We start from the raw sequence: 27,083 nt of genomic DNA, 5'->3' as shown, positions 1-27,083 counted from the left end.
TTGGCATAATGAAACCACTCGTTCTGAGCTGACAGTCTAAAGAATAATTTTTTTTTTCAAGTTTAAAAATAGATATCGAATCTACCGGGTGACTGTGAGGTTCAAAACCCCACGTCACAAAAGAAGAGGTTTGAAAGAGGGGGCAGTAGGTATCTACTGAGGTCTTACTGTCGCAAAATCGGATAGGAAAAAGAGAGATGGAGGTCAGGATGGGATAAAGCCAACAGTTCCAAGAACGAACCTTCGTAGATTCGTAGAAGCTTAAACCAACTTTTAGGACTGTTTGCCCTTACACCCAAGCCTCAGAGTAGGCTATTTGTGTACTAGAACGAGACTTATCTCTTAGATAAAAAAAAAAGATAAAGTCCGTCTGGGGCGGGAATCGAACCCGCAATCTAGAGCTAACAAGGACAAACTTCTACTTACATATTCCTCACACAGGACATCCACATACACAAAACTATTGGGAAACAACAGACCGGACACCTTGGGCGTGTAGAACGCCTGGCTACTTCTCAACTCAAGCGAGCAAGTCGACTGGAACCGCCGTCCCCTCAGCAGGAGACAGACCCAGAAACTTGAATCCAAACGGGGCGGAGACAGCACGGAGTGCCGGTCAAGCGAGCACAGAATCGAAGCATCGGGGAAAAAGTTTTCACCGCGCGAAGAGCAATTTAAAAAAAAAAAAATCTATTCTATTATATCTGTTCTATTCTACTCACCCGGCACACACTGGGCACTGTCGCGTCGCGAAGTCACACGAATCAAACTCGGGCTGGGCAAATAGGAACGAATCATATACAGTGACGTCACCACGAATACACATCGGTAAAGATCGGCCGAACTCGTGTCCCGATGGTCCCAGAGGAGCCGAACCCACACGGACTCGAACGAAGAGGGAGAGGAGGGGGGGAGGGGAAGTTTGACCAACCAGAGGTCTTCCCCTGAGCCGAGCTTGGCGCTCATGTTGGCACCTGGTGGGGAGAAAAAGAAGCTTTAGGCAATAGAATAGAATAGAATAGAATAGAATAGAATAGAATAGAATAGAATAGAATAGAATAGAATAGAATAGAATAGAATAGAATAGAATAGAATAGAATAGAATAGAATAGAATAGAATAGAATAGAATAGAATAGAATAGAATAGAATAGAATAGAATAGAATAGAATAGAATAGAATAGAATAGAATAGAATAGAATAGAATAGAATAGAATAGAATAGAATAGAATAGAATAGAATAGAATAGAATAGAATAGAATAGAATAGAATATAGGTACCTTGTTTATCCTGCCCGAATAGGACTGAAAAGTCCCTTTACCCCAGCAGTCTAAACAAGGTCTCGTATATTTGATGGGTTAAAAAATAATACATACAACTAACAATTCAGTAAAAAGACCTTGCTTAACTAGAAAAAAAACGTTTGGCAATCATTTGAATAAAAGTAATTAATGCAACTACCTGATGGGGAGGAAAAGAAGATCTTAAGGTTAAGGCCCGTCCCACTTGTGAGTTTCATCCGATTTTTTTCCGAATGTCCGTCCTGTAGGCAATGTATAGTCGTATTTTATTGTGCCCCTCTGTGCGCAAAGAGGCAACACAGAGGTGATTTTTCACTCGTTGGGCGTAATGGCGCCACCACACTTACTGCCACTAGACGCTAATGTATTTTCAATGATTATCTGAAAGAGGGCCTCTGAGTGAAATTTTCATATTTCTTGACGTAAAAATTCCAAGAATTGAAGAGCCTGTCTCTTATTTAAGGGAGATGTTTTAATACACGGATGTCTGTGGATAAACGCCATGGAATATGCTTTGGCAGCCAGGGTGTTCCAAAAAGTTGAAATTTCATATCTCCTTGGCGAGGCCACAGAGGCAGATAATAAAATATGGCTCGACTTACCAATAGGTATGGTACCACTCCACACCGAGTCCTGTATCTTAATCTTCATCTCATACTTGCTGATGTCAGCTACAGGGCTTAACATAACAGATGGGGAGACAGTCTTAGCGGGAACTTGCACTAGCTGATTCTCTCCGCCATGACATAGTAGGAGGAAGTGGAGGTCTCGATTGAACAGGTTGGCACAGTGCAGGTTGCCTGGGAGAATAAGGAATTTTAATTGCGTTAATTAAGCATGGTCACAAAAGTCGTTACATGATTAATACACTTATGACTTGACTTGGACTCGAAACACCAACATACAGACTCCAGAGTCCACCGTGCTAACCACAGAGGTTGGTAAGAATAAGCAAAGTGAGTTTCAAGTTTTGACTGGACTCGATCATTTTGGTTCAAAATCCAATCAGTTCTCTTTTGACCGAAAGTCTAACGATCTACAAAATTTCTTTGAAGAGGTTTGATAGAGGGAGCTGTAACAATGAAGGTCTTATCGGCCCGGGGGGGCAAAATAGGAATTTTAATTAAACCCTTAGGAAAATGGCCCTTAGGAAAACTTAATTTAGTTAAGCATGAATACATGTCACAAATGTCGTTCCTCACTACGCTAAATTTCATGACCTAATTTGGACTCGAACCACCAACCTTAACACCTGAAATCTACTGCCATAGCCACTACATCATTGAGATTGTTGTGAGGATAAATTACAGAGCAGAATAATATACAGTGTGTATATAAAGTCTGTCCCAGCGCTGGGTTTTTCGTTATCCCCTTATGCTGGGGTTTACCAACTCGGCATTGAGATTATTTTTTTTTTTTTCAACCTATTGTTTCATTACAAATTTTCATCAGTAAATGGTTTCATCAAATTAAATTGATCCCAAGGGCAAGGCAATGCCTAAACCCTTGACAAATGAACTGTCCCTGAAGGCATGCGATGTGTTCGAACCCACTCGACCCCTAGATGAAACGAGGATTTCCCTGTAATACCGAGGTCAAGGTCGGTCCCAACTCGATCCTAAGACAATCCACGGTGGTGAAACTCGATCTTGACTATCTAATTTAAAAGAGATATAACTCTTCTACAAAGATCAACTTCAATTTTAAGCTAAATTACTACGTTTTCCAAGGCCTTTGTTTCATTACAAATTTTCATCAGTAAATGGTTTCATCAAATTAAATTGATCCCAAGGGCAAGGCAATGCCTAAACCCTTGACAAATGGAGTGTCCCTGAAGGCATGCGATGTGTTCGGATCCACTCGACCCCTAGATGAAACGAGGATTTTCCTATACTTAATACCCAGGTCAAGGTCGGTCCGAACTCAATCCTGAGACAATCCACGGTGGTAAAACTCGATATTGACTATCGAATTGTAAAAGAGATATAACTCTTCTATAAAGATCAACTTCAATTTTAAGCTAAATTACTACGTTTTCCAAGGCCTTCGTTATGATACGGCACAAGCAAATGGCTCCCATTTAACATGTTGGATGTTGGAAATAAAGTAAACCATTTCAATCAATCAACAAAAAAATCAATCAAACAATTACTCACCAGGTACACACTGGGCACTATCGCGTCGCGAAGTCACCCGAATCAAACTCGGGCTGGGCAAATAGGAACGAATCATATACAGTGACCAAAAAAATCAATCAAACAATTACTCACCAGGTACACACTGGGCACTATCGCGTCGCGAAGTCACCCGAATCAAACTCGGGCTGGGCAGATAGGAACGAATCATATACAGTGATCACTGACTCCAGACAGTCCCTCATTTCCTCTGCTCAAATTGATTTCAGCTTTGCCTCTAATCCCGACGGACCGCGCCTCCGTCAAATCTCGACCCAAGTCTAAATCCTCGTTTACATGATCTTCATGTACAATTCGCCAAACCTGAAGAAGGAAAATAATAATAATAAGGAAAAAAATGAAGAAGAAAATGCAAAAATATTATTTGGATTACAACAATGAAATATGATACAATCAAGTCGGAAGAAAGAAGAATTTTAATTAAATAAATCATACTGAAGAAAACCGTTCCCACTGAACAACTGGGCGTTTTGCTCGTTAAGCTTGAACTTTCTGAAGAGAAGTTTTTTCTTATTGAGGATATATCTCATTCCGTTGTTTCCGGAATGGAGGAGTTTTAGTTTGAACACTTTGTTGTCCAGGTTGATGTGTAGGTTGGAGATGAGTTTGTAGGAACACTGAACAACTGGGCGTTTTGCTCGTTAAGCTTGAACTTTCTGAAGAGAAGTTTTTTCTTATTGAGGATATATCTCATTCCGTTGTTGCCGGAATGGAGGAGGTTTAGTTTGAACACTTTGTTGTCCAGGTTGATGTGTAGGTTGGAGATGAGTTTGTAGGAGTAGAACGAGTCCACCCGAATACTGCCGAGGAGAAGTTGCATGTTGCAGTGGTGTGCGCGTCTGTCCTCACTGTCACTGGAATAGATTATTTATTTAGGAAGGAGTTGAATATCACTGTATAACTGCTAAGGTCGTTATTGATAGAGGTTTTACCTTCCATTCGGTGACAAGCTACCTGCCTTCTCACATTAACCTCATCCAGCCTGATTCGTGCCACGAAAAGTCAGTAGCACGCGATTGCCTGGAATGGTAAGTTATCCGGATACTAACCACGCCCAACTTTGCTTAACTTCAGTGATCCATTGGGAACTGGGGAATTCAATCGACTATCGCCTCTGCCTGAACAATTACTTTACTTGCACATAATAATATATGAGTACACACAATGGTCGATTTCTCTAATATAGGGACAGAACAGATTAAAATATTTAAAACGAACATCTTACTTGTTAGTTCCTTGGACATCATCCTTTGACCCGTCCTGTCTCGGTGTTTTGCCACTGACATTTCCATCCACCTCCACCCCACTGACTCCAGACAGTCCCTCATTTCCTCTGCTCAAATTGATTTCAGCTTTGCCTTTATTCCCGACAGATCGCGCCTCCGACAAATCCCGACCCAAGTCTAAATCCTCGTTTACATGATCTTCATGTACAATTCGCCAAACCTGAAGAAGGAAAAAAAAGAAGAAAATACAAAAATATTATTTGGATTACAACAATGAAACATAATACAATCAAGTCGGAAGAAAGAAGAATTTTAATGAAATAAATCATACTGAAGAAAACCGTTCCTGAAGAGTACCAATGGGTACTTATATAGAAAAAAAAGATAGATGTTTTTAAAGATATATTAAATAAATCATTCTCGTTATTATTACCTCCGACACTGGCTTCAGCGGGGGCACGTCGAAAAAGTCCACCTTGGCCACTTCGTCACTGTTTTCCACCACTTTCAGTCGCGCATACACGGTGAACCCCTTGCTGGAATCATAATATTGGAGCAAGTATTCGGCCTGGTTTGGTGTTTCCTCAAGGGAGGGGACGGGAGCGATGTATATACGAGTGATGGACCGAGGGGAGGGGTACTTCCACGTTATGGAGTAAGCGTTGTAAGGGATTTGGTAGGAGAGAGGGAGTCGTGTGCTCGTGTCCGGGACGGGGATGTATTGGAATGCTCCTGAAAAATGGGACATCGAGAGGAAGCAAGATAAATTAGAGTAGAATAAACTTCGCCAGCCCAGTTAGCTACAAAGCAGAATAAACTTCAATAATAGATCAGTTGCGCTTACTTTGGTGACGTTTCAAAGTCAAAAAGCAGGAAAAATGAGGAACAACGGATTTTTTCCCTTGGCCACTTCGTCACTGTTTTCCACCACTTTCAGTCGCGCATACACGGTGAACCCCTTGCTGGAATCATAATATTGGAGCAAGTAGTCGGCCTGGTTTGGTGTTTCCTCAAGGGAGGGGACGGGAGCGATGTATATACGAGTGATGGACCGAGGGGAGGGGTACTTCCACGTTATGGAGTAAGCGTTGTAAAGGATTTGGTAGGAGAGAGGAAGTCGTGTGCTCGTGTCCGGGACGGGGATGTATTGGAATGCTCCTGAAAAATGGGACATCGAGAGGAAGCGAGATAAATTGGAGTAGAATAAACTTCAATGATTGCCAGCCCAGTTAGCTACGAAGCAGAATAAACTTCAATAATTGCCATTCTAGTTAGCCTTGAGGGTAGCGCGCCTGCCTTGTGTGCGCTACGACGCGGTTTCGATTTCCGGAGACGAACTTCATTTTGAACAGAGAAGTTTCGTTCTCGGAACGGCTGACTTTCGCCTATCCACACCTCCATCTCTCTTCGATTTCGGGACGATAAAACCTTGGCAGTTACAGTTCCCTCTATAAAACCTCTTACAGTCTTACATTATACGAGTGATGGACCGAGGGGAGGGGTACTTCCACGTTATGGAGTAAGCGTTGTAAAGGATTTGGTAGGAGAGAGGAAGTCGTGTGGTCGTGTCCGCGACGGGGATGTATTGGAATGCTCCTGAAAAATGGGACATCGAGAGGAAGCGAGATAAATTGGAGTAGAATAAACTTCGCCAGCCTAGTTAGCTACGAAGCAGAATAAACTTCAATAATTGCCAGTCTAGTTTAAAAGTTAGCTTGGAGGGTAGCGCGCCTGCCTTGTGTGCGCAACGACGCGCTTTCGATTTCCGAAGACGAACTTCCTTTTGAACAGAGAAAAACAAGGTCTCGTATATTTGATGGGTTAAAAAATAATACATACAACTAACAATTCAGTAAAAAGACCTTGCTTAACTAGAAAAAAAACGTTTGGCAATCATTTGAATAAAAGTAATAAACCGTTCCTGAAAAGTACCAATGGGTACTTATATAGGAACAAAAGATAGATGTTTTTAAAGTTATATTAAATAAACCATTCTCATTATTATTACCTCCGACACTGGCTTCAGCGGGGGCACGTCGAAAAAGTCCACCTTGGCCACTTCGTCACTGTTTTCCACCACTTTCAGTCGCGCATACACGGTGAACCCCTTGCTGGAATCATAATATTGGAGCAAGTATTCGGCCTGGTTTGGTGTTTCCTCAAGGGAGGGGACGGGAGCGATGTATATACGAGTGATGGACCGAGGGGAGGAGTACTTCCACGTTATGGAGTAAGCGTTGAAGGCCCGTCCCACTTGTGAGTTTCATCCGATTTTTTTTTTTTTTTTTTTTCCGAATATCAGAATAGGCAATGTATAGTCGTATTTTATTGTGCCCCTCTGTGCGCAAAGAGGCAACACAGAGGTGATTTTTCACTCGTTGGGCGTAATGGCGCCACCACACTTACTGCCACTAGACGCTAATGTATTTTCAATGATTATCTGAAAGAGGGCCTCTGAGTGAAATTTTCATATTTCTTGACGTAAAAATTCCAAGAATTGAAGAGCCTGTCTCTTATTTAAGGGAGATGTATTCATACATGGATGTCTGTGGATAAACGCCATGGAATATGCTTTGGCAGCCAGGGTGTTCCAAAAAGTTGAAATTTCATATCTCCTTGGCGAGGCCACAGAGGCAGATAATAAAATATGGCTCGACTTACCAATAGGTATGGTACCACTCCACACCGAGTCCTGTATCTTAATCTTCACCATATTTCAATAATCTTTTTCCACTGGTAATGTCGCCACTGGTTTTTACTCGATTAAATTATCTACTCAGTTGTCCTCACAAGGCTGAGTGCACCCCTAAACTCCAAACACAGAGCCGAAAAAACTTTGACCCCGCCGGGAATCGAATTCGGGTCCTCCGGCATGCAAGCCTAGTGTGATACCCACTCGGGCACGGATTCCTAGAGAACAAAAGACTGATATAGACTTTTCCAAAGCATTTGACTCTTCCGACACGACTGAAGCCGAGCCTAGCCGAACCAAACAGATTCAGGAACTCCAAACTGGACACAAAGATCTCATTGCTGGTTCGGAAACGCCTGGCCTACCCGTGTTAAATTTGGATGACCTAAGTGATCCTCTCTATGGAGGGAGTACCTCAGGGTTCCAATCTAAACAGGAACACATTTGCCGACATCCCACGAATTGTGCCGATTGGAAAGTTGACAATTCGGAGAGTCGAATGGAAGCTGTTGATGTTGATCTAGGTAACAAGATCCTGAACCGCAGTCAACCATCGTGAGGACTTGTACTTGGTCTTTAAAAGCAGAGAGAACCCTTTGAGGAACTGCCAGCTTGCTAGGCATAGAGTGAGTTGGTGATCAGATAGAGTGCGATAGTCTTACATACTGGACTCTGCACACAGGAATTCCATCAGAAAACACCCCCATTTCAATGTAATGGTGATCAGATCACTTGAGGCGAACTATTCGTAGATTAACTTAAACAATTTTCATTTCCAGACCACGACCCCTTCTATTCTGGAAAATCCTGGGCCCCTACGCGCCGGACGAAACACCGGAATTCTATCTCATTTTCTGGATGAACGGCATCCCCCTGTGTCCCGTACTACTCTCCACATTGGACGTAAAACGCGCCCATCCCCTATGCATATCGAACCAGGGCTCTCCCATCGGGCTGACTTTGACGACCAGTGTGCAGAATGGAGTACACCAGTTTCTAGTGTGGGATAATGATCTACCTCAGCTTGTGTTGAATAATAGAACTGACATGAGTCTGTCTATATCTCCTTGCTATGCAGGTATGTATAGTTTCTACTGTGGGATAATGATCTGCCTCAGCTTGTGTTGAATAATAGAACTGACATGAGTCTGTCTATATCTCCTTGCTATGTAGGTATGTATTGTTTTTTCGTAGAAAAAAAGGTTTGGGAACCACTGGATTAGAATAAACCTTGTTTATCCTGCTGGGATAGGACTGAATGTCCCTTAAAGTTTGCGAAATTTTGACAATTTTCCAAAATTCAAACTTTCGTAAAATAAGCTGACATTTTGCATACAGGTTCTTTTCAGGGTGTAGTTCAAAAGTGTCTATGGGCCGAGTCTCGAGAAATAAACATTTTTTGCGCTAGACGGGCTTAAATTTTGCGAAGTAATAATAAGTAATTCTGATTTTTGCAGGAATTTATAAAGAATTCCTTAACTTTCTCAGAAAAAAGACGGTTCCGGGATTCGAACGAAAGACTCACCTTGAATGTAATTTAAACAGGGTGTTTATAAAGTCTCGGAGCGGCTGGATTAAAATAAGAAGCTGAAACTTGGGATAGTGTTTTCCCGCCAGCCTAGTTAGTTAGGTTGGTAGCGCGTCTGCCTTATAAGCGCTAGGTCGATTTCGATGCCCGCCTGGGGCGAATTTTATCCTAAAGGGATAAGGTTCGTTCTCGGAACGGCTGGCTTTCTCCTTTTCTGTCTTTCTTCTCTATTCACTTTCGGGACGATAATACCTTATCAGTTACAGTTCCCTCTATCTTACCTCTTTAAAAATATAATGGTACTTAAGAAGTCACTTCAATGAAACAATGCTACAAAAAGGAGCTGTCACAAATGAGCAGTGAGTGACCAGTGCTTTCACAAATGAGCAGTGACCAGTGTTATTATGGGGTTAGGTTGAACACAAAAAGGAGCTTTCAGAAATGAACAGTGACCAGTGTTATGCGGTTAGGTTAAACACAAAAAGGAGCTTTCGCAATTTGAGCAGTGGTCAGTGTTATTATGGGGTTAGGTTAAACAGAAAAAGGAGCTTTCTTTTTTCATTGTCGCGGCTTCAGAAAAATTAACGACAAGTTAAGTTGTTAATAATTATGAAATTCAATATCAATCACTAGTGGGACTCATCTGAAGCAAAAATAACCGTTCAAAATCAATTTCTCAATTTTGGTGCTTCCCCATTAGGAAGAAGGACACCAGTAAAATAGCACAGCACTCACCCGAGTTAGCAACTCCTCAGTCAGCACAAGACGGACCGGTTTCTGCACACTCCCAGTTAACCTTTTCCCCACCAGAGTTCGTTCTAGCTTCACTTGAATGAGCACCGGACAAAGCCCGTTTTCCTGGCGTTTACGCTCGGGAACAGTGCCGGTTTCGAGTAACGGGATTTGGTCGCGAGCTAGAATCTCTTGGTGGCGTTTTTGTCGCTCCATTTTGTCGCGAATGAGTTTGGTGAGTCGCGACTTGTCGCCTTCAATGGAGTCCGCGTCGGTTTCGTCTAGCTTCGTGTCTGAAAACGATAGAATAAAATCGTTGAACTATGAAAAAAACAATGAAAATGTTTGAATATGGATGTCAACTAGTACACAAATGAAGTGATATCCACCATATTTTCTTCAGATATGTGGAACAAATACCTCAATCCAAACAAATTGTTTTTATGAACCTATGTATATGTGAAATAACTCAATAAATGAGTGAATATTCTTATAAATACAACCTTCGTGGCCGAGTGGGTATCACACTAGACTTGCACGCCGGAGGACCCGAATTCGATTCCCGGCGGGGTCGAAGTTTTTTCGGCTCTGTGTTTGGAGTTTAGGGGTGCACTCAGCCTCGTGAGGACAACTGAGTAGATAATTTAATCGAGTAAAAACCAGTGGCGACATTACCAGTGGAAAAAGATTATTGAAATATGGAAATTGATTGCAAAGGAGGCACTCAGTAATGCTGTGATATCCACAAAAGTTGTCGAAAGCTCTGCTTTAACACAAATAATTTGAGACTTGATTTGATGGCACCGGACAAAGCCCGTTTTCCTGGCGTTTACGCTCGGGAACAGTGCCGGTTTCGAGTAACGGGATTTGGTCGCGAGCTAGAATCTCTTGGTGGCGTTTTTGTCGCTCCATTTTGTCGCGAATGAGTTTGGTGAGTCGCGACTTGTCGCCTTCAATGGAGTCCGCATCGGTTTCGTCTAGCTTCGTGTCTGAAAACGATAGAATAGAATCGTTGAACTATGAGTTGCATGTTGCAGTGGTGTGCGCGTCTGTCCTCACTGTCACTGGAATAGATTATTTATTTAGGAAGGAGTTGAATATCACTGTATAATTGCTAAGGTCGTTATTGATAGAGGTTTTACCTTCCATTCGGTGGCAAGCTACCTGCCTTCTCACATTAACCTCATCCAGCCTGATTCGTGCCACGAAAAGTCAGTAGCACGCGGTTGCCTGGAATGGTAAGTTATCCGGATACTAACCACGCCCAACTTTGCTTAACTTCAGTGATCCATTGGGAACCTGGGGAATTCAATCGACTATCGCCTCTGCCTGAACAATTACTTTACTTGCACATAATAATATATGAGTACACACAATGGTCGATTTCTCTAATATAGGGACAGAAAATAACAGATTAAAATATTTAAAACGAACATCTTACTTGTTAGTTCCTTGGACATCATCCTTTGACCCGTCCTGTCTCGGTGTTTTGCCACTGCCATTTCCATCCATCTCCACCCCACTGACTCCAGACAGTCCCTCATTTCCTCTGCTCAAATTGATTTCAGCTTTGCCTCTAATCCCGACGGACCGCGCCTCCGTCAAATCCCGACCCAAGTCTAAATCCTCGTTTACATGATCTTCATGTACAATTCGCCAAACCTGAAGAAGGAAAAATAATAATAAGGAAAAAAAATGAAGAAGAAAATACAAAAATATAAACTGTTGTCCAAAGGATCGGAAGAAAGAAGAATTTTAATGAAATAAATCATACCGAAGAAAACCGTCCTCCTGTCAGATCAGTACTGTAGTAAGTGACTGGCCTAAAGAAGATACAATTTGAAGCCTCGAATGGAATTTATTGAAACCATGTCCTCCCCGCTTAGCAAAAGAAACTACGCTATCGAAGCAAAAAGCACCCAATGTGATTTCTCAATTATTGATCTCAGGTACCATAAGAGTTGTACAGAACAATACAAAAAGCACCCATTCTTTTCCACCCAACCACAACTCACCTGTACACAACAGATTCTTTGGTAGTATCATACTGTCGAATAATGAACGGTATGTGCGTATTATTACAAATCATTACAGATGTTAACATGATGTCAACATCAACTTCTCCATCATTTAACATCCCTGCTTCAATTGGTTCTGGCATCACAGGTAGAGTTTCTTTCTCAGCTTCAACACCTTTAAGAAACGAACAATGAAGTTTGATATAATCAAGAAGTAGAAGAAGAAGAAGAAAGAAGAAGAAGAAAGAAGAAGAAGAAGAAGAAGAAGAAGAAGAAAAGGAAGACAAAAAAGGGGGAATGAACAGATTATGAGATGATATAAGACACAAAAAATGTTCCTGAAAAGTACAGATATGTACTTGTGGCGCTCACAACAACACTCAACACAAATATAATCTTACATAGAAAACGCAGGTTCTCGTTTCTCCACAATTTCCATCTCTGAAGTATAAATAACACTTCCAAATTCTTGGCCAGCACCTGAGAGCTATGTCTAACTGATGAGTTCAAATAAGAACGAAACGCGTCCGTCACGGCATACGCTCCCGTAGGCGATGACGTCACATCAAATGTCCCGAGCAAAGCTCCTTCGCAGGCAACACATTAATGTGTTTGTGCGCATACGTTTCTGCGCGTTTCTTTTTGCTCCTCCGCAAGCGTGCTTGCATACTGGCGCTACCTAGCGGACGAAAAAAACAACTGCGTAAAGTCTGACGTCACACATCTTTGAACTCTTTTATTAGAACGGAAAATAAAAATTGAATTTTAGACCTTTTACATTTATTTTTTCGGAGTTTTGACCTCGGATTTGGATTTTTCACAACTTTTTACATAGGAATCGACCATTTATTTATAATTTTTACCCATTTGCAACTGCTCCATTGTCAGTCTAGTTAGCTTGGAGGGTAGCGTGCCTGCCTTATGTACGCTACGACGCGGTTTCGATTTCCGGAAACGAACTTCATTTTAAACAGAGACGTTTCGCTCTCGGAACGGCTGACTTTCGCCTATCCACACCTCCATCTCTCTTCGATTTCGGGACGATAAGACCTTAGCAGTTACAGTTCCCTCTATAAAACCTCTTACAGTCTTACATATATAATGTATGTATATGTAACTATCTGTATGTTATTCTTTTATAATGTAAGTAAATAATTTGTACCCTAGTTGTTAACTATTTTGTACCCTAGCTGTACATTTTCTTCTTTTCATGTATCTTTTGTAAAATAAATACTACAGCTTTAGCTGTGAGATGTTAATAAATAAAAATATAAAACCTCTTAAAAAAAAAAAAAAGTTCAAGGGGGATGAAAATGGATTTCGAACTTACCCGCTCGTAAATCGTCCACATAATGCTGATCTTGATCTGGTTCAGCCACATCAGCAGCATTAAAACTAGGCGTCCCCTTAGCAGCAGCAGCAGCATCAAAATTCGCTGCTGAAGGAGTAGCAGTGCTTTCAAAACCAGATGCTACTTTGGCAGCAGCATTGGTTAAAAGGGTAGCACCATCAAAATCAGTTGTTTCTTTGGCAGTGGTAACATGGGAATGAGCTGTTTCACAGGAAATATTGGGAACAGAATCCCCTGAATCTTTTGAAGAATTGGTAGTAGGATCCCCTCTATTATTAGAAGTATGTCTGGTTGGTAGAAGATGTTTGTACTGATGGTAGATACGATAGAGTACTTCTAACTGATAGGCGGAGATGTTTACGCTCACATATTCAATGTTACCTGGGGAAGGAGAGAAGACCGAGAAATGAAAAAAAGTTTTTCAACGCCGTTTTATTTCGTAGCTATGAAATAACTGTTAGACGCGCGTGGTCTGTGTCCGAACAAATCCACCAAAATTGATCTTCCAGTTACCAGCATCTCAAATGGAACATTACTACTTTGACCCGCACTAGCCGTATTTTGCCCCACACCAACTTGATTATGCCCCGCACCAGCCTTGCTTTGACCCACACCAACATGACTTTGTCCCGCCCCAACATTACTTTGCCCCGCACCAAGATGACTTTGTCCCACTTCAACATTGCTTTGAGTTCGTCCCATTCCAGCACTTTGTCTTCCTTCAAGCGCACTATTTGAATCTCCGAAATTGCGAGTAACGGGACTGGTATCACCGAAATTGCGGGTGCAATGTGCTGTATTCCGCGGAAGTTTGGATCTGTGTTTCCTCAAATGAGAGAACAGATGGGAGTCGAGTTGTCGGTAGAGGTGAGCGAGAAGGCGGAGTTGTGCCAGAGTGAGAGAGAAATGGATGTCCTTGGCGGCGTTTATCTGAGAAAGCGAAGTGCGATAGAGTCAGTAGATAATAATAGAAAAGCGATTCCTAAACCGGGAGGCCGCAAAGGATTTTCAGAAGGGGGCCGCAAGGACCTATGGAAATGGCTCCCTGGTAAAGTTGAGTCACATAAAAGATCGTAGAAAAAAAGGTTTGGGAACCACTGGATTAGAATAAACCTTGTTTATCCTGCTGGGATAGGACTGAATGTCCCTTAAAGTTTGCAAAATTTTGACAATTTTCCAAAATTCAAACTTTGGTAAAATAAGCTGACATTTTGCATACAGGTTCTTTTCAGGGTGTAGTTCAAAAGTGTCTATGGGCCGAGTCTCGAGAAATAAACATTTTTTGCGCTAGACGGGCTTAAATTTTGCGAAGTAATAATATGTAATTCTGATGTTTGCAGGAATTTATAAAGAATTCCTTAACTTTCTCAGAAAAAAGACGGTTCCGGGATTCGAACCAAAGACTTCAAAGATACTCACCTCTAGAGAAGTGCCAGCCACAATCACCGCCTCATACAAATACACTATACTCGGGGCCAGGGTCGCTATTAGGCTAAACTCCCGTAGCAGGGGCAGTGTATTGGGGGCAGCCCCGGGGGTCTGACCTGAGTTCCAAATCAGGGCTGCGTTTAGCTCTAACTCGGAGGTGTGGGACAGAAGAGTCCCTCGCTCTAGTTCACTCCAAATACCTGGGGGGAGAATAGAATGTTATAGAATGGAGAAAAGGAGAATAAAATGCGAAAATTGACAGTTAACACTCCAAATGCCTGGGGGAGAATAGAATGCGAAAACTGACAGTTAAGTCATTTTTTCTCACTTGTAGGGATGTATAGACAGTAGTTCGCTGCTGCAGTCAATCTACCCAGAGCCTGTCGCTTCGAAGTTTTAACCTGTGAGTAGGTTTTCTTCCTATTACTACCTTATTCTTGTTCTAATTCTTTCATTTCGCGGTTCGATTCCCGCCCGGGTCGAACTTCATCCTAAACAGATAAGGTTCGTTCTTGGAACGACTGGCGTTCTCCTATCCTATCCTGCTTCCCTCTCCGATTTCGGGACGATAGTCGATAAGACCTCAGTCTGTAGTTGTTACAGTTCTCTCTATAAAACCTGTTAGAGAAAAAAAAGAAAAACAAAAAAACAAATCAAACTTCTGTCCCCATAGAAGGACTTATCCAAACCTGGTCGACCTATATATCAAATTAAAGATCTTTTTACCAGGAACACGAAAGTGGTGGTGGTTTTTGGGGGATTTTTTCCACATTTTCTCACACAAAAGAGCTCTGATCTTGAAATTTGTCGCGACGACCTATTAACTCAAAGCGAGAAAGCTTTAGATAACACTTCAGTCGTTAGAAAAAAAAGAAAAAAAAAAAACAAATCAAACTACTTACCCGAGCTCACGCCAATCGTCCCCACATCGAGCTGATACTGCCGGTCCTCGATCTGTGAGCCAAGTACATGATCCACGCCAAACTTCCTCGCCAAGCCCAACAGGTCCGGCCTACACTCCACCCGACACAGGGGATTATCCACCTGGGGCGAAATCGAGATCCCACCCAGCGTGACTATCACACAATCGTGGAGGCACTCCGAAGTTAACGGGAGCGAGGTGCTCCCTCCCGGCGAAAGTGGAGGGTCGCTGGTTGGAATTCCACCGCGGGACGGGTCGCTTCCCCCGCCAGAAATCCGGTCAGCCTCTCCGTTAGTTTTCCCCGCGGACGCGACGTTCCTCCCGCCAACTTTTTCTCGCTTAGCCTGACCGCTTTCGATCGCTTCCAGCGGGATGATGACTCGTACGTTTTTCACGTCTAAGAAAAGCAGCGGCAGCCGGGCTGTCGACACGAAGGGGACTTTGGGTTTTGCAGGCGACATCGCGCGGTGGTCTGTGGGTAAATCGAGGGAGACCTTTTTCGTCGCGAAACTTTCCCCGAGAGACGAAGATGAGGTTTTCTTCAGAATAGAGGACGAAATCTTTCGCGGATCGATGGATCTTTCGCGGGGGGCTTCTTTGGGTTTCCGAACGAGGGTTTCACTTTGAAAGTGGTCGATCTGGGATGTTTCTGCCTCTTTGGGAGGCGAAATTTCTTCTCGATACAGAGGCGGTTCGTGATGAGACGCACCTAATTCTGTACTCAACACATCGCTTTCACTGATGGAGGCTTGTGTTGAAAACCTCTTTGAGAATATACGTTCCTCCTGCATTGATTGTGAAACCTTCCTCTCGACACTTGAAGTTAGATCCGCCCCTATTAACGATTGGGTCACCTTCTTAGCTGACGACAAATCTGCCCCTGTTTTCTCCTGGGACACTTTCCTATGCACAGGGGCGTATTCCGAAGACCCAATCGTGGAGGCCGATGATGTTTTACGCAACCTTTTCCCGGGGACGACAGGGGGCGGGTTTGTTTTTCTACCCCACGCAGTCGCGCCTGGGGCTTCTAACCCAGGGTCGATAGGCCCAGACGGGACGGGTCTGTCCCCGTACAAGGGACGTTCAACTTTTCCCCCCGTGTGAACGGAGCTGTGAGGAATTCCCTCGGGTCCGAAAATTTCCTCCGTTTCACTCGAAAATTCCGCGAGATTTGCGGGATTTTTCTCCAAATTTTCGAAAGTTCCCTCCGACTTTCCCGCGTAGGAAATTCCCAGATTTCTTTCTCGGGGAAAACTTTGGTAACCCAATTGGGCGTTTTCAGACAGTCGAACTTGTTTCTCGTCCATTTTCATTTCACGAATCTCTTCTAAAGTCTTCATGTCATATTTCACATCCATCGATGTCACATCCATTCTAAGTGAGGTATCACATCCCTCATTCCTCCCTTCTTCTCGGGGTACAGTGGCTTTCGCATTCATTCTATGTGCCGAACACTCGGTATATCTCGACCTACCCTTCTCCACTGATTCTCTTCCATCACGTTCCCCTCGAATATTTTGCACTGATTTTTGTCCATCATGCTCTCCCGGAGTACTTTCCCAGGAAGCACTGTACTTGCTTTCTCTCGTAGTCGGCTCACTGCTTCCTCTAATTTGTCTCTCCTGAGATGTCCCGCTTTGCTTTCTCAGAGGAGTTGTGTCTATAGAACCCTCTCTACGCGTTCCAAATGGAGACGGTACAGACGCGCTTACGAAGTTCTCGGAACGGTCTCGGGACCCTGACATTCGAGTTTGAACGTCAGATGGCGCACCGAATCTTTGGTTAGAGTTTGATTCCTTAATCGTTGCACCGATTCTTTCCGCGTTAGATTGGTCTTGATTCAAGCTGAATTCCTCTGAGTTTAAGCTAAATTCCTCGAAGTTCGAGTTGAATTCCTCTTTTTTCCAGTTGGTTTTGTCTTCATTCAATTCCAATCTCTGTTGGCTCAAGTTGAATTTCTCAGGGTACAATTCTTCTTCCTTCAAATTGAATTCCTCTCGGTTCAAGCTAAATTCCTGTCGATCCAAATCCTCTTTGGCACACAGATAGGTAGCCGATTTGGAGCTCACTAGTTGACGTGTGGATGCACCTCTATTGGATCTTATTAGTGGAGAGAGGATGTCCAAGAAAGTGGATATTGTGGATGGGGCCAGGATAAAGTCCAGTGGTTGTACTTTGATGATGATCTCCGTGATGGTGTTGAGATGAACACTAGGGATACACATGTACTGGAAGAGAAAATGGAGATGGATTGAAGAAAAAGATCGAGGTGAATACAGAAAGATCAAAAAATGCTTGGAAAACTGTACAAGATTACAAAAAAAAGGAAAAAAATGGGAAAAGAAAATTTCATGAGAGGAAAGAAGATCCAAGAATGAATTACCATAGACCTCAGCTGTTTCCTCCTCAGTCGACACAAACTTGAGCTACATATTTTTACTAAAGTTTGTAAATGTAAATGCAGTTTCTTTGTGTTATTATGGGTTCAAGCTAAATTCCTGTCGATCCAAATCCTCTTTGGCACACAGATAGGTAGCCGATTTGGAGCTCACTAGTTGACGTGTGGATGCACCTCTATTGGATCTTATTAGTGGAGAGAGGATGTCCAAGAAAGTGGATATTGGCAGCATCGTAGGATTTTCCCAATATCTCAATAATCCTAAAATCCAATGTTTACCTACCATGCTGGCACCGGTCGCTAGAAATCAAGCCAGTCACACGGAATCAATCATGTTCATGGAACAAATTTACTTGACAAGCCAGCGCCGGGAATCGAAAACGCGCTCTCCCGCGTACATTAAGCGAGCGCAGTGACCACTACGCCATGGGAGCTGCCACTACGCTATGGAAGAACTGACCTTACTAAAGAGTTTGAGACAAGCAGGATCAGTGAACATTTTCAGAACACGGAGGTACATAACAGAGAGTCTGCCGAAAGAGTGAGCAAGAAACACCGACACTATGGAAATAAGGAAAAGGCAGAAGACGCAAGAAAAGAAGAAAAAACTCATGGTAGTTACCTTGTTGAACTTGTGCACTCTATCGCGGTTCCTATTCTCTGGCAATGTAGATATATCACTGATTAGCTCTGGAAATACAGAGTTAATGTGGATTAGAACAATCCGCCACTTGTATCTTCAGCGGCGGATTTGCCATTAGATGACCTGATTCTATCTCGTTGACCTTCATAATCCACCCCCTGGTAGTCACCCAGGCTCCATGGGTCCTCGAAGTTGAGTCTGAAATGAGAACCGAACGAACCGATATGAGTGCCAAGTATTAAGCCAGCCGGTTTCCCTTGTGTTGGCTAGCCCAACCCCCAGTTGGTGGGTTTTTTTTTTTTTTTTTTTTTTTTACTGACATTTGAGGATGAGGTGGGGTCTGCCAGACTTTTTATTCTTCTGTAGAACAGTAAAGAAAAGAAAAAAAATAGTGTTACTATCTTGAAAATCAATGCCACGACGCATGTGGTCTGTGTCGTAGAATGCCCATCCCGTAGTATGTCTCTCATCAGATGCGCAAAAACAGACACAATACTTCCCATTTAGGTGCTAGGCCCAAGGACAGGTATAAGTACCTTTTTTTTAACCTATAAAATTATCTCTTTTTTTTTTCACTTTAAGCATCAATATCATGAATTTCCGAATCAATTTTAAAGTCCCATCTCTACGAATTTTGTAGGGTCTGACAGACCAGACCCCACCTCACCAAATAAGGACTAATTTGTGGACATTCCATTAAGTTTGGCTGTTTCACGATGGTTTATCCAAATTGAAAGTCAGAAGGGAGTCGTTTTTGATGATTTTCACCTTTCTAAATAACTAAACTATGGAACCACCCTGGCATTTACCTTTTGAAATGGTGTACTGCGGCGTCGGCCATCTTGAATTTGATCATCTGATAAGATGGCGGCTGATAGTCCATGGACACAATGAGTTCCTGTATTTCGAGAGCTATCTTCCGGCACTCCTGGCGAGAGCCAGCCTAGTTAGAGTGGAGGGTTGCGCGCCTTGTAAGCGCTAGGTCACGGGTTCGATTCCCTCTTGGGGCGAACATTATCCTAACGAACATTATCCTAACGAACATTATCCTAAAGAGGTAATGTTCGGAAAAGTTGGCTTTCTCCTATCCTGTCCTCCTTCTCTCTTCGATTTCGGAACGATAAGACCTCAGTTGTTACAGTTCCTAGGGGACCTCTTTAAAAAATGAGTTATTGCTTGTTTGATAGTTAGTAATCCTGTGTATTACTTTCCAATTAAATATACGAGAGACGATAAACCATGCGCGCCAGTGTCCACTGCACGAGGGCGGACAGTTTGACGTCGCTCTGAAGATGGCAATCTGAAGATGAGAGGACGAAACGAGTGTATATTTATTTAATACTTGTGGTTGACCCTTCCTTTGTGGACCCTTCCTTTGTACGGGATCAGTGCAGCGTAAGAGGCATGATTTTGAAGCGCCGCCATTTTGAATCAGGATGGAATGTGACAATTTTAAGTAGCCTAAGTCACCCTCAGTACTCTTCTTAACAACCACATAAAGTTCCATCCAAATCTGTCGAGCTGTTTTCTCGATAAGAGGTCAAAAACAGGTCTATCAGTGTGACAGACAGATTTTTTTCTAATGTGATTATAACTGAAAACTTCACGATTCTAAGCAATGTAAGACAAATCTACAATTTTATTTACATAGATTTTTTTAAAGAATCTCACCTGCTGTTCCATTTCTCGCGTGGTCACCACTCGGCCAGGGCTCGGAAGACCGCAGATTCGACAGAAACTCGAGCACGTAAAGATTGAGCAGTTGATGTATAAGGTCTACTTGAGGTTCACAGATGTTCACATCTACTCTAGACGTATTTATGTGTATGGTGAACGCTATGCTTTGAATACAACTAGGCACAGAGGTTGCTGAAACAAGGAAAATATTGAATTCTCTTTATAATAAAAAACAAAACAAAACAAAAACAAAAAAAAAATAATAATAATAATAATGATAATGGACTCTTGAAAGGAAGGTAACAACTAGGCACAGAGGTTGCTGAAACAAGAACAAATATGAAATTCTCTTTAGAGAGATATAACCTCCTTCTCTCTTCGATTTCGGAACGATAAGACCTCAGTTGTTACAGTTCCTAGGGGACCTCTTTAAAAAATGAGTTATTGCTTGTTTAATAGTTAGTAATCCTGTGTATTACTTTCCAATTAAATATACGAGAGACGATACCTTGTTTCGACTGCTGAGGTAAAAGACTTTTTTCAGTCCTATTCGGGCAGGATAAACAAGGAATATTCTATTCTACTGCTGTGCAATAGTCCTAAACTAAAATGGACGCGCCACATAAGGGATCAGGAAGAGACTCCCCTAACATAATCTATTCTACTCTATTATACTCTGTTCTATTCTATTCTATTCTACTCTACCCTATTCTATTTTATTATACTCTACTATATTCTATTCAGCGCGCCGCCATTTTGAATCAGGATGGAATGTGACAATTTTAAGTAGCCTAAGTCACCCTCAGTACTCTTCTTAACAACCACATAAAGTTTCATCCAAATCTGTCGAGCCGTTTTCTCGATAAAAGAGATCAAAAACAGGTCTATCAGCGTGACAGACAGATTTTTTCTAATGTGATTATAACTGAAAACTTCACGATTCTAAGCAATGTAAGACAAATCTACAATTTTATTTACAAATATTTTTTTAAAGAATCTCACCTGCTGTTCCATTCCTCGCGTGGTCACCACTCGGCCAGGGCTCCGAAGACCGCAGGTTCGAAACAAACTCAAGCAGATACAGATTGAGCAGTTGATGTATAAGGTCTACTTGAGGTTCACAGATGTTCACATCAACTCTAGACGTATTTATGTGTATGGTGAACGCTATGCTTTGAATACAACTAGGCACAGAGGTTGCTGAAACAAGAACAACATGTTTGAAAATAGGAGGGAGGGGAAATAGACTATACAGTAGGTACTCTGGTCACCCAAGCTCCGACTATACCTAGGTCTGTCAGACCGCCGGAAAGTGTGTGGCGGAAAGCTTCGGACTTATAGGTCTCTCAGACTGTCTGAAGACTGAGGTCGAAAGATTCCGCTACACACTTTCCGGCGGGCTGACAGACCTAGAGGTCTATAAGACTGTCGGAGAGTGAATACCTGCCTTAAACATCAGATTTACCAGCCTAGTTAGCTTAGAAGGTCTCAAACAGACCACGTTCGTTCTTGGAACGCCTGACTTTATCCTGTCCTCCTTTTCTTCGATTTCGGAGAGTATAAGACCTTCGTTATTACAGTTCCCTCTATCAAACCTCTTTGAAAAAACAAAAAAAAAACACCGCCTCCTTTGCAATTGCAAATTTTCACTCATATTTTTACACTGGTAATGCCGCCCCTGGTCGCTACTCAATAGAAGTAGCTACCCGCAGATTGCACCCCAAACTCCAATACTTACCAAGTTTATCTCCATCTGCCTCTTGCATGGAACTGAGTGCACCCTAAACTCCACTACTTACCAAGTTTATCTCCATCTGCCTCTTGCATGGGTTCCTGTTTAATATTGACCGCTATGCTACACGTTACATCTAGTGGTTTTAGTAGATATAGTTCCATTCTGTGTTTTTTGTTGGAGTTATTGGAATTAGTGGATGTTAGGATGGTTGTGTACGAGATGACATTGGAGATTTTGACACTCCATGGAAAATTGAGCTTGTCTGTAAGGTAAGAAGATGAAAGTTAGGAAGAACTGAGTGCACCCTAAACTCCACTACTTACCAAGTTTATCTCCATCTGCCTCTTGCATGGGTTCCTGTTTAATATTGACCGCTATGCTGCACGTTACATCTAGTGGTTTCAGTAGATATAGTTCCATTCTGTGTTTTTTGTTGGAGTTAGTGGAATTAGTGGATGTTAGGATGGTTGTGTACGAGATGACATTGGAGATTTTGACACTCCATGGAAAATTGAGCTTGTCTGTAAGGTAAGAAGATGAAAGTTAGGAAGAAGTCGTTTTAAAAATCAAGGCGATGCAACATTGATTTTCACCTCAAAAATCACATCTTGAATGTATTCACCTACACTAGCTTTTCCACACTTTTTTTTATAAATATACCAATTGACAAGGATGCAACACGAAACGTTTGGTTGAGATGGTTGTTGCACTTGGCGGTATTTTGAGCGCTTTTGGATCCCGATTTTGAAAATTTGGACCGATTGCAATACTTTCATTACTAGTATAGCTCCGCTATACTGTAGTAATAGAAAGTAAAAATGGGAAAAGGGGGCTAAGAAGGACCGAATGAAAAAATAGAACTGACTGGAAGAGGCGGATAAAAAACAACCAACCCTGTATAAACGGGAGAAGAGAAAGAAGAAGAAAAAGAAAAAAATTGTGTCAAGCATAAATGCTGGTCACAAATGTTGTTCCCCGTTTAATACACTACGCTAAATTTTACGACATGACTTGGACTCGAACCACCAACCTCCAGATCCAGAGTCCACCGTACGAACCACTATACTAGAGACTAGACTAGAGGTTTCGGTAAAAAAAAAAAAAATCCAATCTTTTTTAACTTACCTCTTTGTCGAACAAGTCCACCAAAATTGATCTTCCAGTTACCAGCATCTCAAATGGAACATTACTACTTTGACCCGCACTAGCCGTATTTTGCCCCGCACCAACTTGATTATGCCCCGCACCAGCCTTGCTTTGACCCACACCAACATTACTTTGCCCCGCACCAAGATGACTTTGTCCCACTTCAACAATGCTTTGAGTTCGTCCCATTCCAGCACTTTGTCTTCCTTCAAGTGCACTATTTGAATCTCCGAAATTGCGAGTAAGGGGACTGTTATCCCCAAAATTGCGAGTAACGGGACTGGTATCTCCGAAATTGCGGGTGCAATGTGCTATATTCCGCGGAAGTTTGGCGCTGGCTAGCCGTATTTTGCCCCACACCAACTTGATTATGCCCCGCACCAGCCTTGCTTTGACCCACACCAACATGACTTTGTCCCGCCCCAATATTACTTTGCCCCGCACCAAGATGACTTTGTCCCACTTCAACATTGCTTTGAGTTAGTCCCATTCCAGCACTTTGTCTTCCTTCAAGTGCACTATTTGAATCTCCGAAATTGCGAGTAACGGGACTGGTATCTCCGAAATTGCGGGTGCAATGTGCTGTATTCCGCGGAAGTTTGGCGCTATACAATAATAGTAGTAGCCTACTGCTAGAGTAAAGGGACTTTTCAGTCCTATGCGAGCAGTATAAATAAGCACTATTATTATTATCTCTCTTTAAGATAAAATTCGCCCCGGGAAATCCGGGAATTGAACCTGAGACCTAGTGCTTACAAGGCAGACTTTTTTCTTTTGGGTTAAGGATCAAGAAGAGGCCGTCTTAACATAATAATGGGTCAAGGATCAGCATTTCTATCTACTAACTTGAAGAGTACTCCGGAAGAATTCCTGCAATTCTGCAACCTCGTTCTCACAGAACTGATTGCTTGTCCCCGTCACCACTAGTTTACCCAATGTGAGCAGTTGTTCTGTTTTCATTTGGGAGTCCTTGGTGAAACAGGCGTTCACTGTAATACCTGGAAGAAACAGGAGAATGGAGCAGTTGCAAATGGGTAAAAATTATAAATAAATGGTCGATTCCTATGTAAAAAGTTGGGAAAAAACCAAATCCGAGGTCAAAACTCCGAAAAAGTAACTGTAAAAGGTGGAAAATTCAATTTTTATTTTCCGTTCTAATGACAGAGTTCAAATATGTGTGACGTCAGACTTTACTCTTAGATTCACGTAAAATATACCAAATGATTCCTCACAGGCCCCACTATTCAGTAGCAATGCTAAAAACCATAGGGCGTCAACAGAATACTATTGACAGGGCCTGAAAGAAAACACTACCCGTCAACGATATATCACTGACGGGGCCCCAGAGTAAACATGACCGTCAATGTGCAATAATCGTCGGCAACTTGTCCACCACAATGTTCCGATTCAAACTGTGCACCACAACGCTCGGCACTTTCACCACAATCACGTTCGTATTCAGCGTATCAAACGGTGCCAGCGTGTTGCGCACCGGTTTGACAGGGAAATAAACGCGAATGTTGTCCATTTGAATTGACATGATGAGGCACTTCCATATGTGGTAGTGTTTGATCAATTTAGAGCCCTGAAAAAGAAGAGATTAGGGGTGTTACTTAAAATGGGCTGTCTGCCTTGTAAGCGCTAGGTATCTAGTTCGATTCCCATTCGAGGAAAACTTTATACTTAACAGATGATGTTTGTTCTCGGAACAGCTGGTTTTCAAGACATCCGTCGTTACGGTTCCCTCTATCAAATCTCTAAAAAAAAAAATAAAAATAAAAAATGAAAAAAATATCTTTAAAATGTTCATATGTATTCATGTTCTTTTCATATTTATTATATTTAAAATTAATTCATTTATATTGAAAAAATATAAATGAAAAACCGTCGAGTTAAAACCAAGATCTCACTTCACCCGATCAAGTCTTACCGTCATCTCCCGAGGTGTCGCTCCAAGCTTAGCTCCCGTGCCGGCAGAGGTCGCTTTGTAACTCGAACCACGGCCGCTAGGTTCGCTACTGTACACAGAGTCCTGCTGGAGGGGTGGGGCAACGTAGGAGGCGTGGTTAAGAGAGGCGGGGGGCGTGTGAAACAAGGAGGAGTTCGTTTGGGAGCCGCCGCCTCCCGAGATTTGCCGAGATAAGCCGAGTCTGAAAATAAATAAAATTATTAGAATGGAATATACCTTGTTTATTCTGTTGGGGAAGGACTGAAAAGTCCCTTTGCCCCGCAGTCTAACCAAGGTCTTGTGTATTTTGACATACTTATTTTGGGGGGTAGGTATCCAAAATTAAATGAAGTCGAAATCAAAATATAGCTCTTTTCCTTATAGGGAACTGTAACTGTAAAAATGTAAAATGTAAATGCAATTTCTTTGTGTTATTATGTCACAACTTTGGTGCTCACTGCAGCATTGTAGGATTTTTAGGGAACAGGGGTGGGGCAACGTAGGAGGCGTGGTTAAGAGAGGCGGGGGGCGTGTGAAACAAGGAGGAGTTCGTTTGGGAGCCGCCCCCTCCCGAGATTTGCCGAGATAAGCCGAGTCTGAAAATAAATAAAATTATTAGAATAGAATATACCTTGTTTATTCTGTTGGGGAAGGACTGAAAAGTCCCTTTGCCCCGCAGTCTAACCAAGGTCTTGTGTATTTTGACATACTTATTTTGGGGAGTAGGTATCCAAAATTAAATAAAGTCGAAATCAAAATATAGCTCTTTTCCTTATAGGGAACTGTAACTACAGAGGTATTATTGTCCCGAAATCGAAGAGAGAAGGAGACAGGATAGGAAGAAATCAGCCGTTCCGAGAACGAACCTTATCTGCTTAAGATAAAGTTCACCCCGGGTGGGAACCTTCCAAGCTGACCAGGCTGGTCAACTTTACTTTTTGTAGCCTTATTCTTCTTTTTCGAATAAATATTAGTACAATTCTTCTTCCTTCAAGTTGAATTCCTCTCGGTTCAAGCTAAATTCCTGTCGATCCAAATCCTCTTTGGCACACAGATAGGTAACCGATTTGGAGCTCACTAGTTGACGTGTGGATGCGCCTCTATTGGATCTTATTAGTGGAGAGAGGATGTCCAAGAAGTGATCTCCATCGAACCCGGGACCCTCGGCTATCGAGACCACAGGTGGCGACCAGTAGTTGACCATCTGATACAAATAAACGTCCGCCAAAAACGACAGATCCCGCAACTTGAACACGCAAATGGGCGGGATTTTCGAACACGGGTATTTTTCCACCGAGGGATTTTTGGAACTGATGGTGTTGAGATGAACACTAGGGATACACATGTACTGGAAGAGAAAATGGAGATGGATTGAAGAAAAAGATCGAGGTGAATACAGGAAAATCAAAAATGGTTGGAAAACTGTACAAGATTACAAAAAAAAGGAAAAAATAGGAAAAGGAAAATTTCATGAGAGGAAAGAAGATCCAAGAATGAATTACCACAGACCTCAGCTGTTTCCTTCTCAATCGACACAAACTTGAGCTATTTTTGCTAAAGTACACGAGAAGGATTCAGGACATTTATCAGAATACGAGGTACATAACAGGACTGCCTGAAAGAGATTGACAAGAAACACCGACCCTATTTAAATAGGAAAAGGTTAGGAAGACGAAGAAATCATGGTAGTTACCTTGTTGAACTTGTGCACTCTATCGCGAGTTCCTATCTTGGAATGTAGGTTATCACTGTTAGCTCTGGTCAGAGTTATGGTTAGAAACCCGCCACTTGTATCTTCAGCGGCGGATTTGCCATTAGATGACCTTGATTCTATCTCGTTGACCTTCATAATCACCCCCTGGTAGTCACCCAGGCTCCATGGGTCCTCGAAGTTGAGTCTGAAATGAGAACCGAACGAACGATATGAGTTGCCAAGTATTAAAGCCAGCCATTCACTATCAGATAGACCTGCCAGATGGACCTTTTCAGCCGTACCTGTCAGGTCTGCCAGACTCTTCATTCTTCTGTAGAACCGCAAAAAATAAGGAAAAAATATTGTTACTACATAACTTGAAAATTATACGCCACAACGTATGTGGTCTGTGTCGTAGAATGCCCATCCCGTAATATGTCTATCATCAGATG

At 42.4% G+C, this 27,083-nt stretch overlaps 1 protein-coding gene across 1 annotated transcript; it reads right to left on the bottom strand.

Annotated features, from left to right (window-relative positions):
* Positions 1-714: 714 nt before the first annotated feature.
* Positions 715-26,838, bottom strand: LOC103517239. Its single transcript, XM_026829069.1, has 12 exons — positions 26,632-26,838; positions 16,658-17,619; positions 15,372-16,549; positions 14,461-14,669; positions 13,509-13,971; positions 13,021-13,422; positions 5,154-5,452; positions 4,720-4,940; positions 4,064-4,348; positions 3,570-3,622; positions 1,902-2,099; positions 715-974 (listed from the first exon to the last, which is right to left on the bottom strand). The coding sequence occupies exons 1-12, from the start codon at positions 26,785-26,787 to the stop codon at positions 715-717; spliced, it is 4,686 nt and encodes a 1,561-aa protein (XP_026684870.1). The 5' UTR covers positions 26,788-26,838.
* Between the last annotated feature and the right edge of the window lie 245 nt (positions 26,839-27,083).

Source organism: Diaphorina citri, unplaced genomic scaffold (assembly GCF_000475195.1).
Source record: "Diaphorina citri unplaced genomic scaffold, Diaci psyllid genome assembly version 1.1 scaffold54, whole genome shotgun sequence".
NCBI classification, from domain to species: domain Eukaryota; kingdom Metazoa; phylum Arthropoda; class Insecta; order Hemiptera; family Psyllidae; genus Diaphorina; species Diaphorina citri.
Note: the sequence above shows the minus strand (reverse complement) of the source record. Positions and strands in the feature narration are given on the sequence as shown.

Excerpts from the sequence above, each read along its gene's own strand:
- LOC103517239 (XM_026829069.1), bottom strand. The coding sequence starts at position 26,787 with ATGAAGGTCAACGAGATAGAATCAAGGTCATCTAATGGCAAATCCGCC. Across the intron at positions 17,620-26,631 it reads GAGTGCACAAGTTCAACAAG|TACATGTGTATCCCTAGTGT; the intron begins GTAACTACCATG and ends TTTCTCTTCCAG. Across the intron at positions 5,453-13,020 it reads TGTGGACGATTTACGAGCGG|GAGCATTCCAATACATCCCC; the intron begins GTAAGTTCGAAA and ends CCCATTTTTCAG.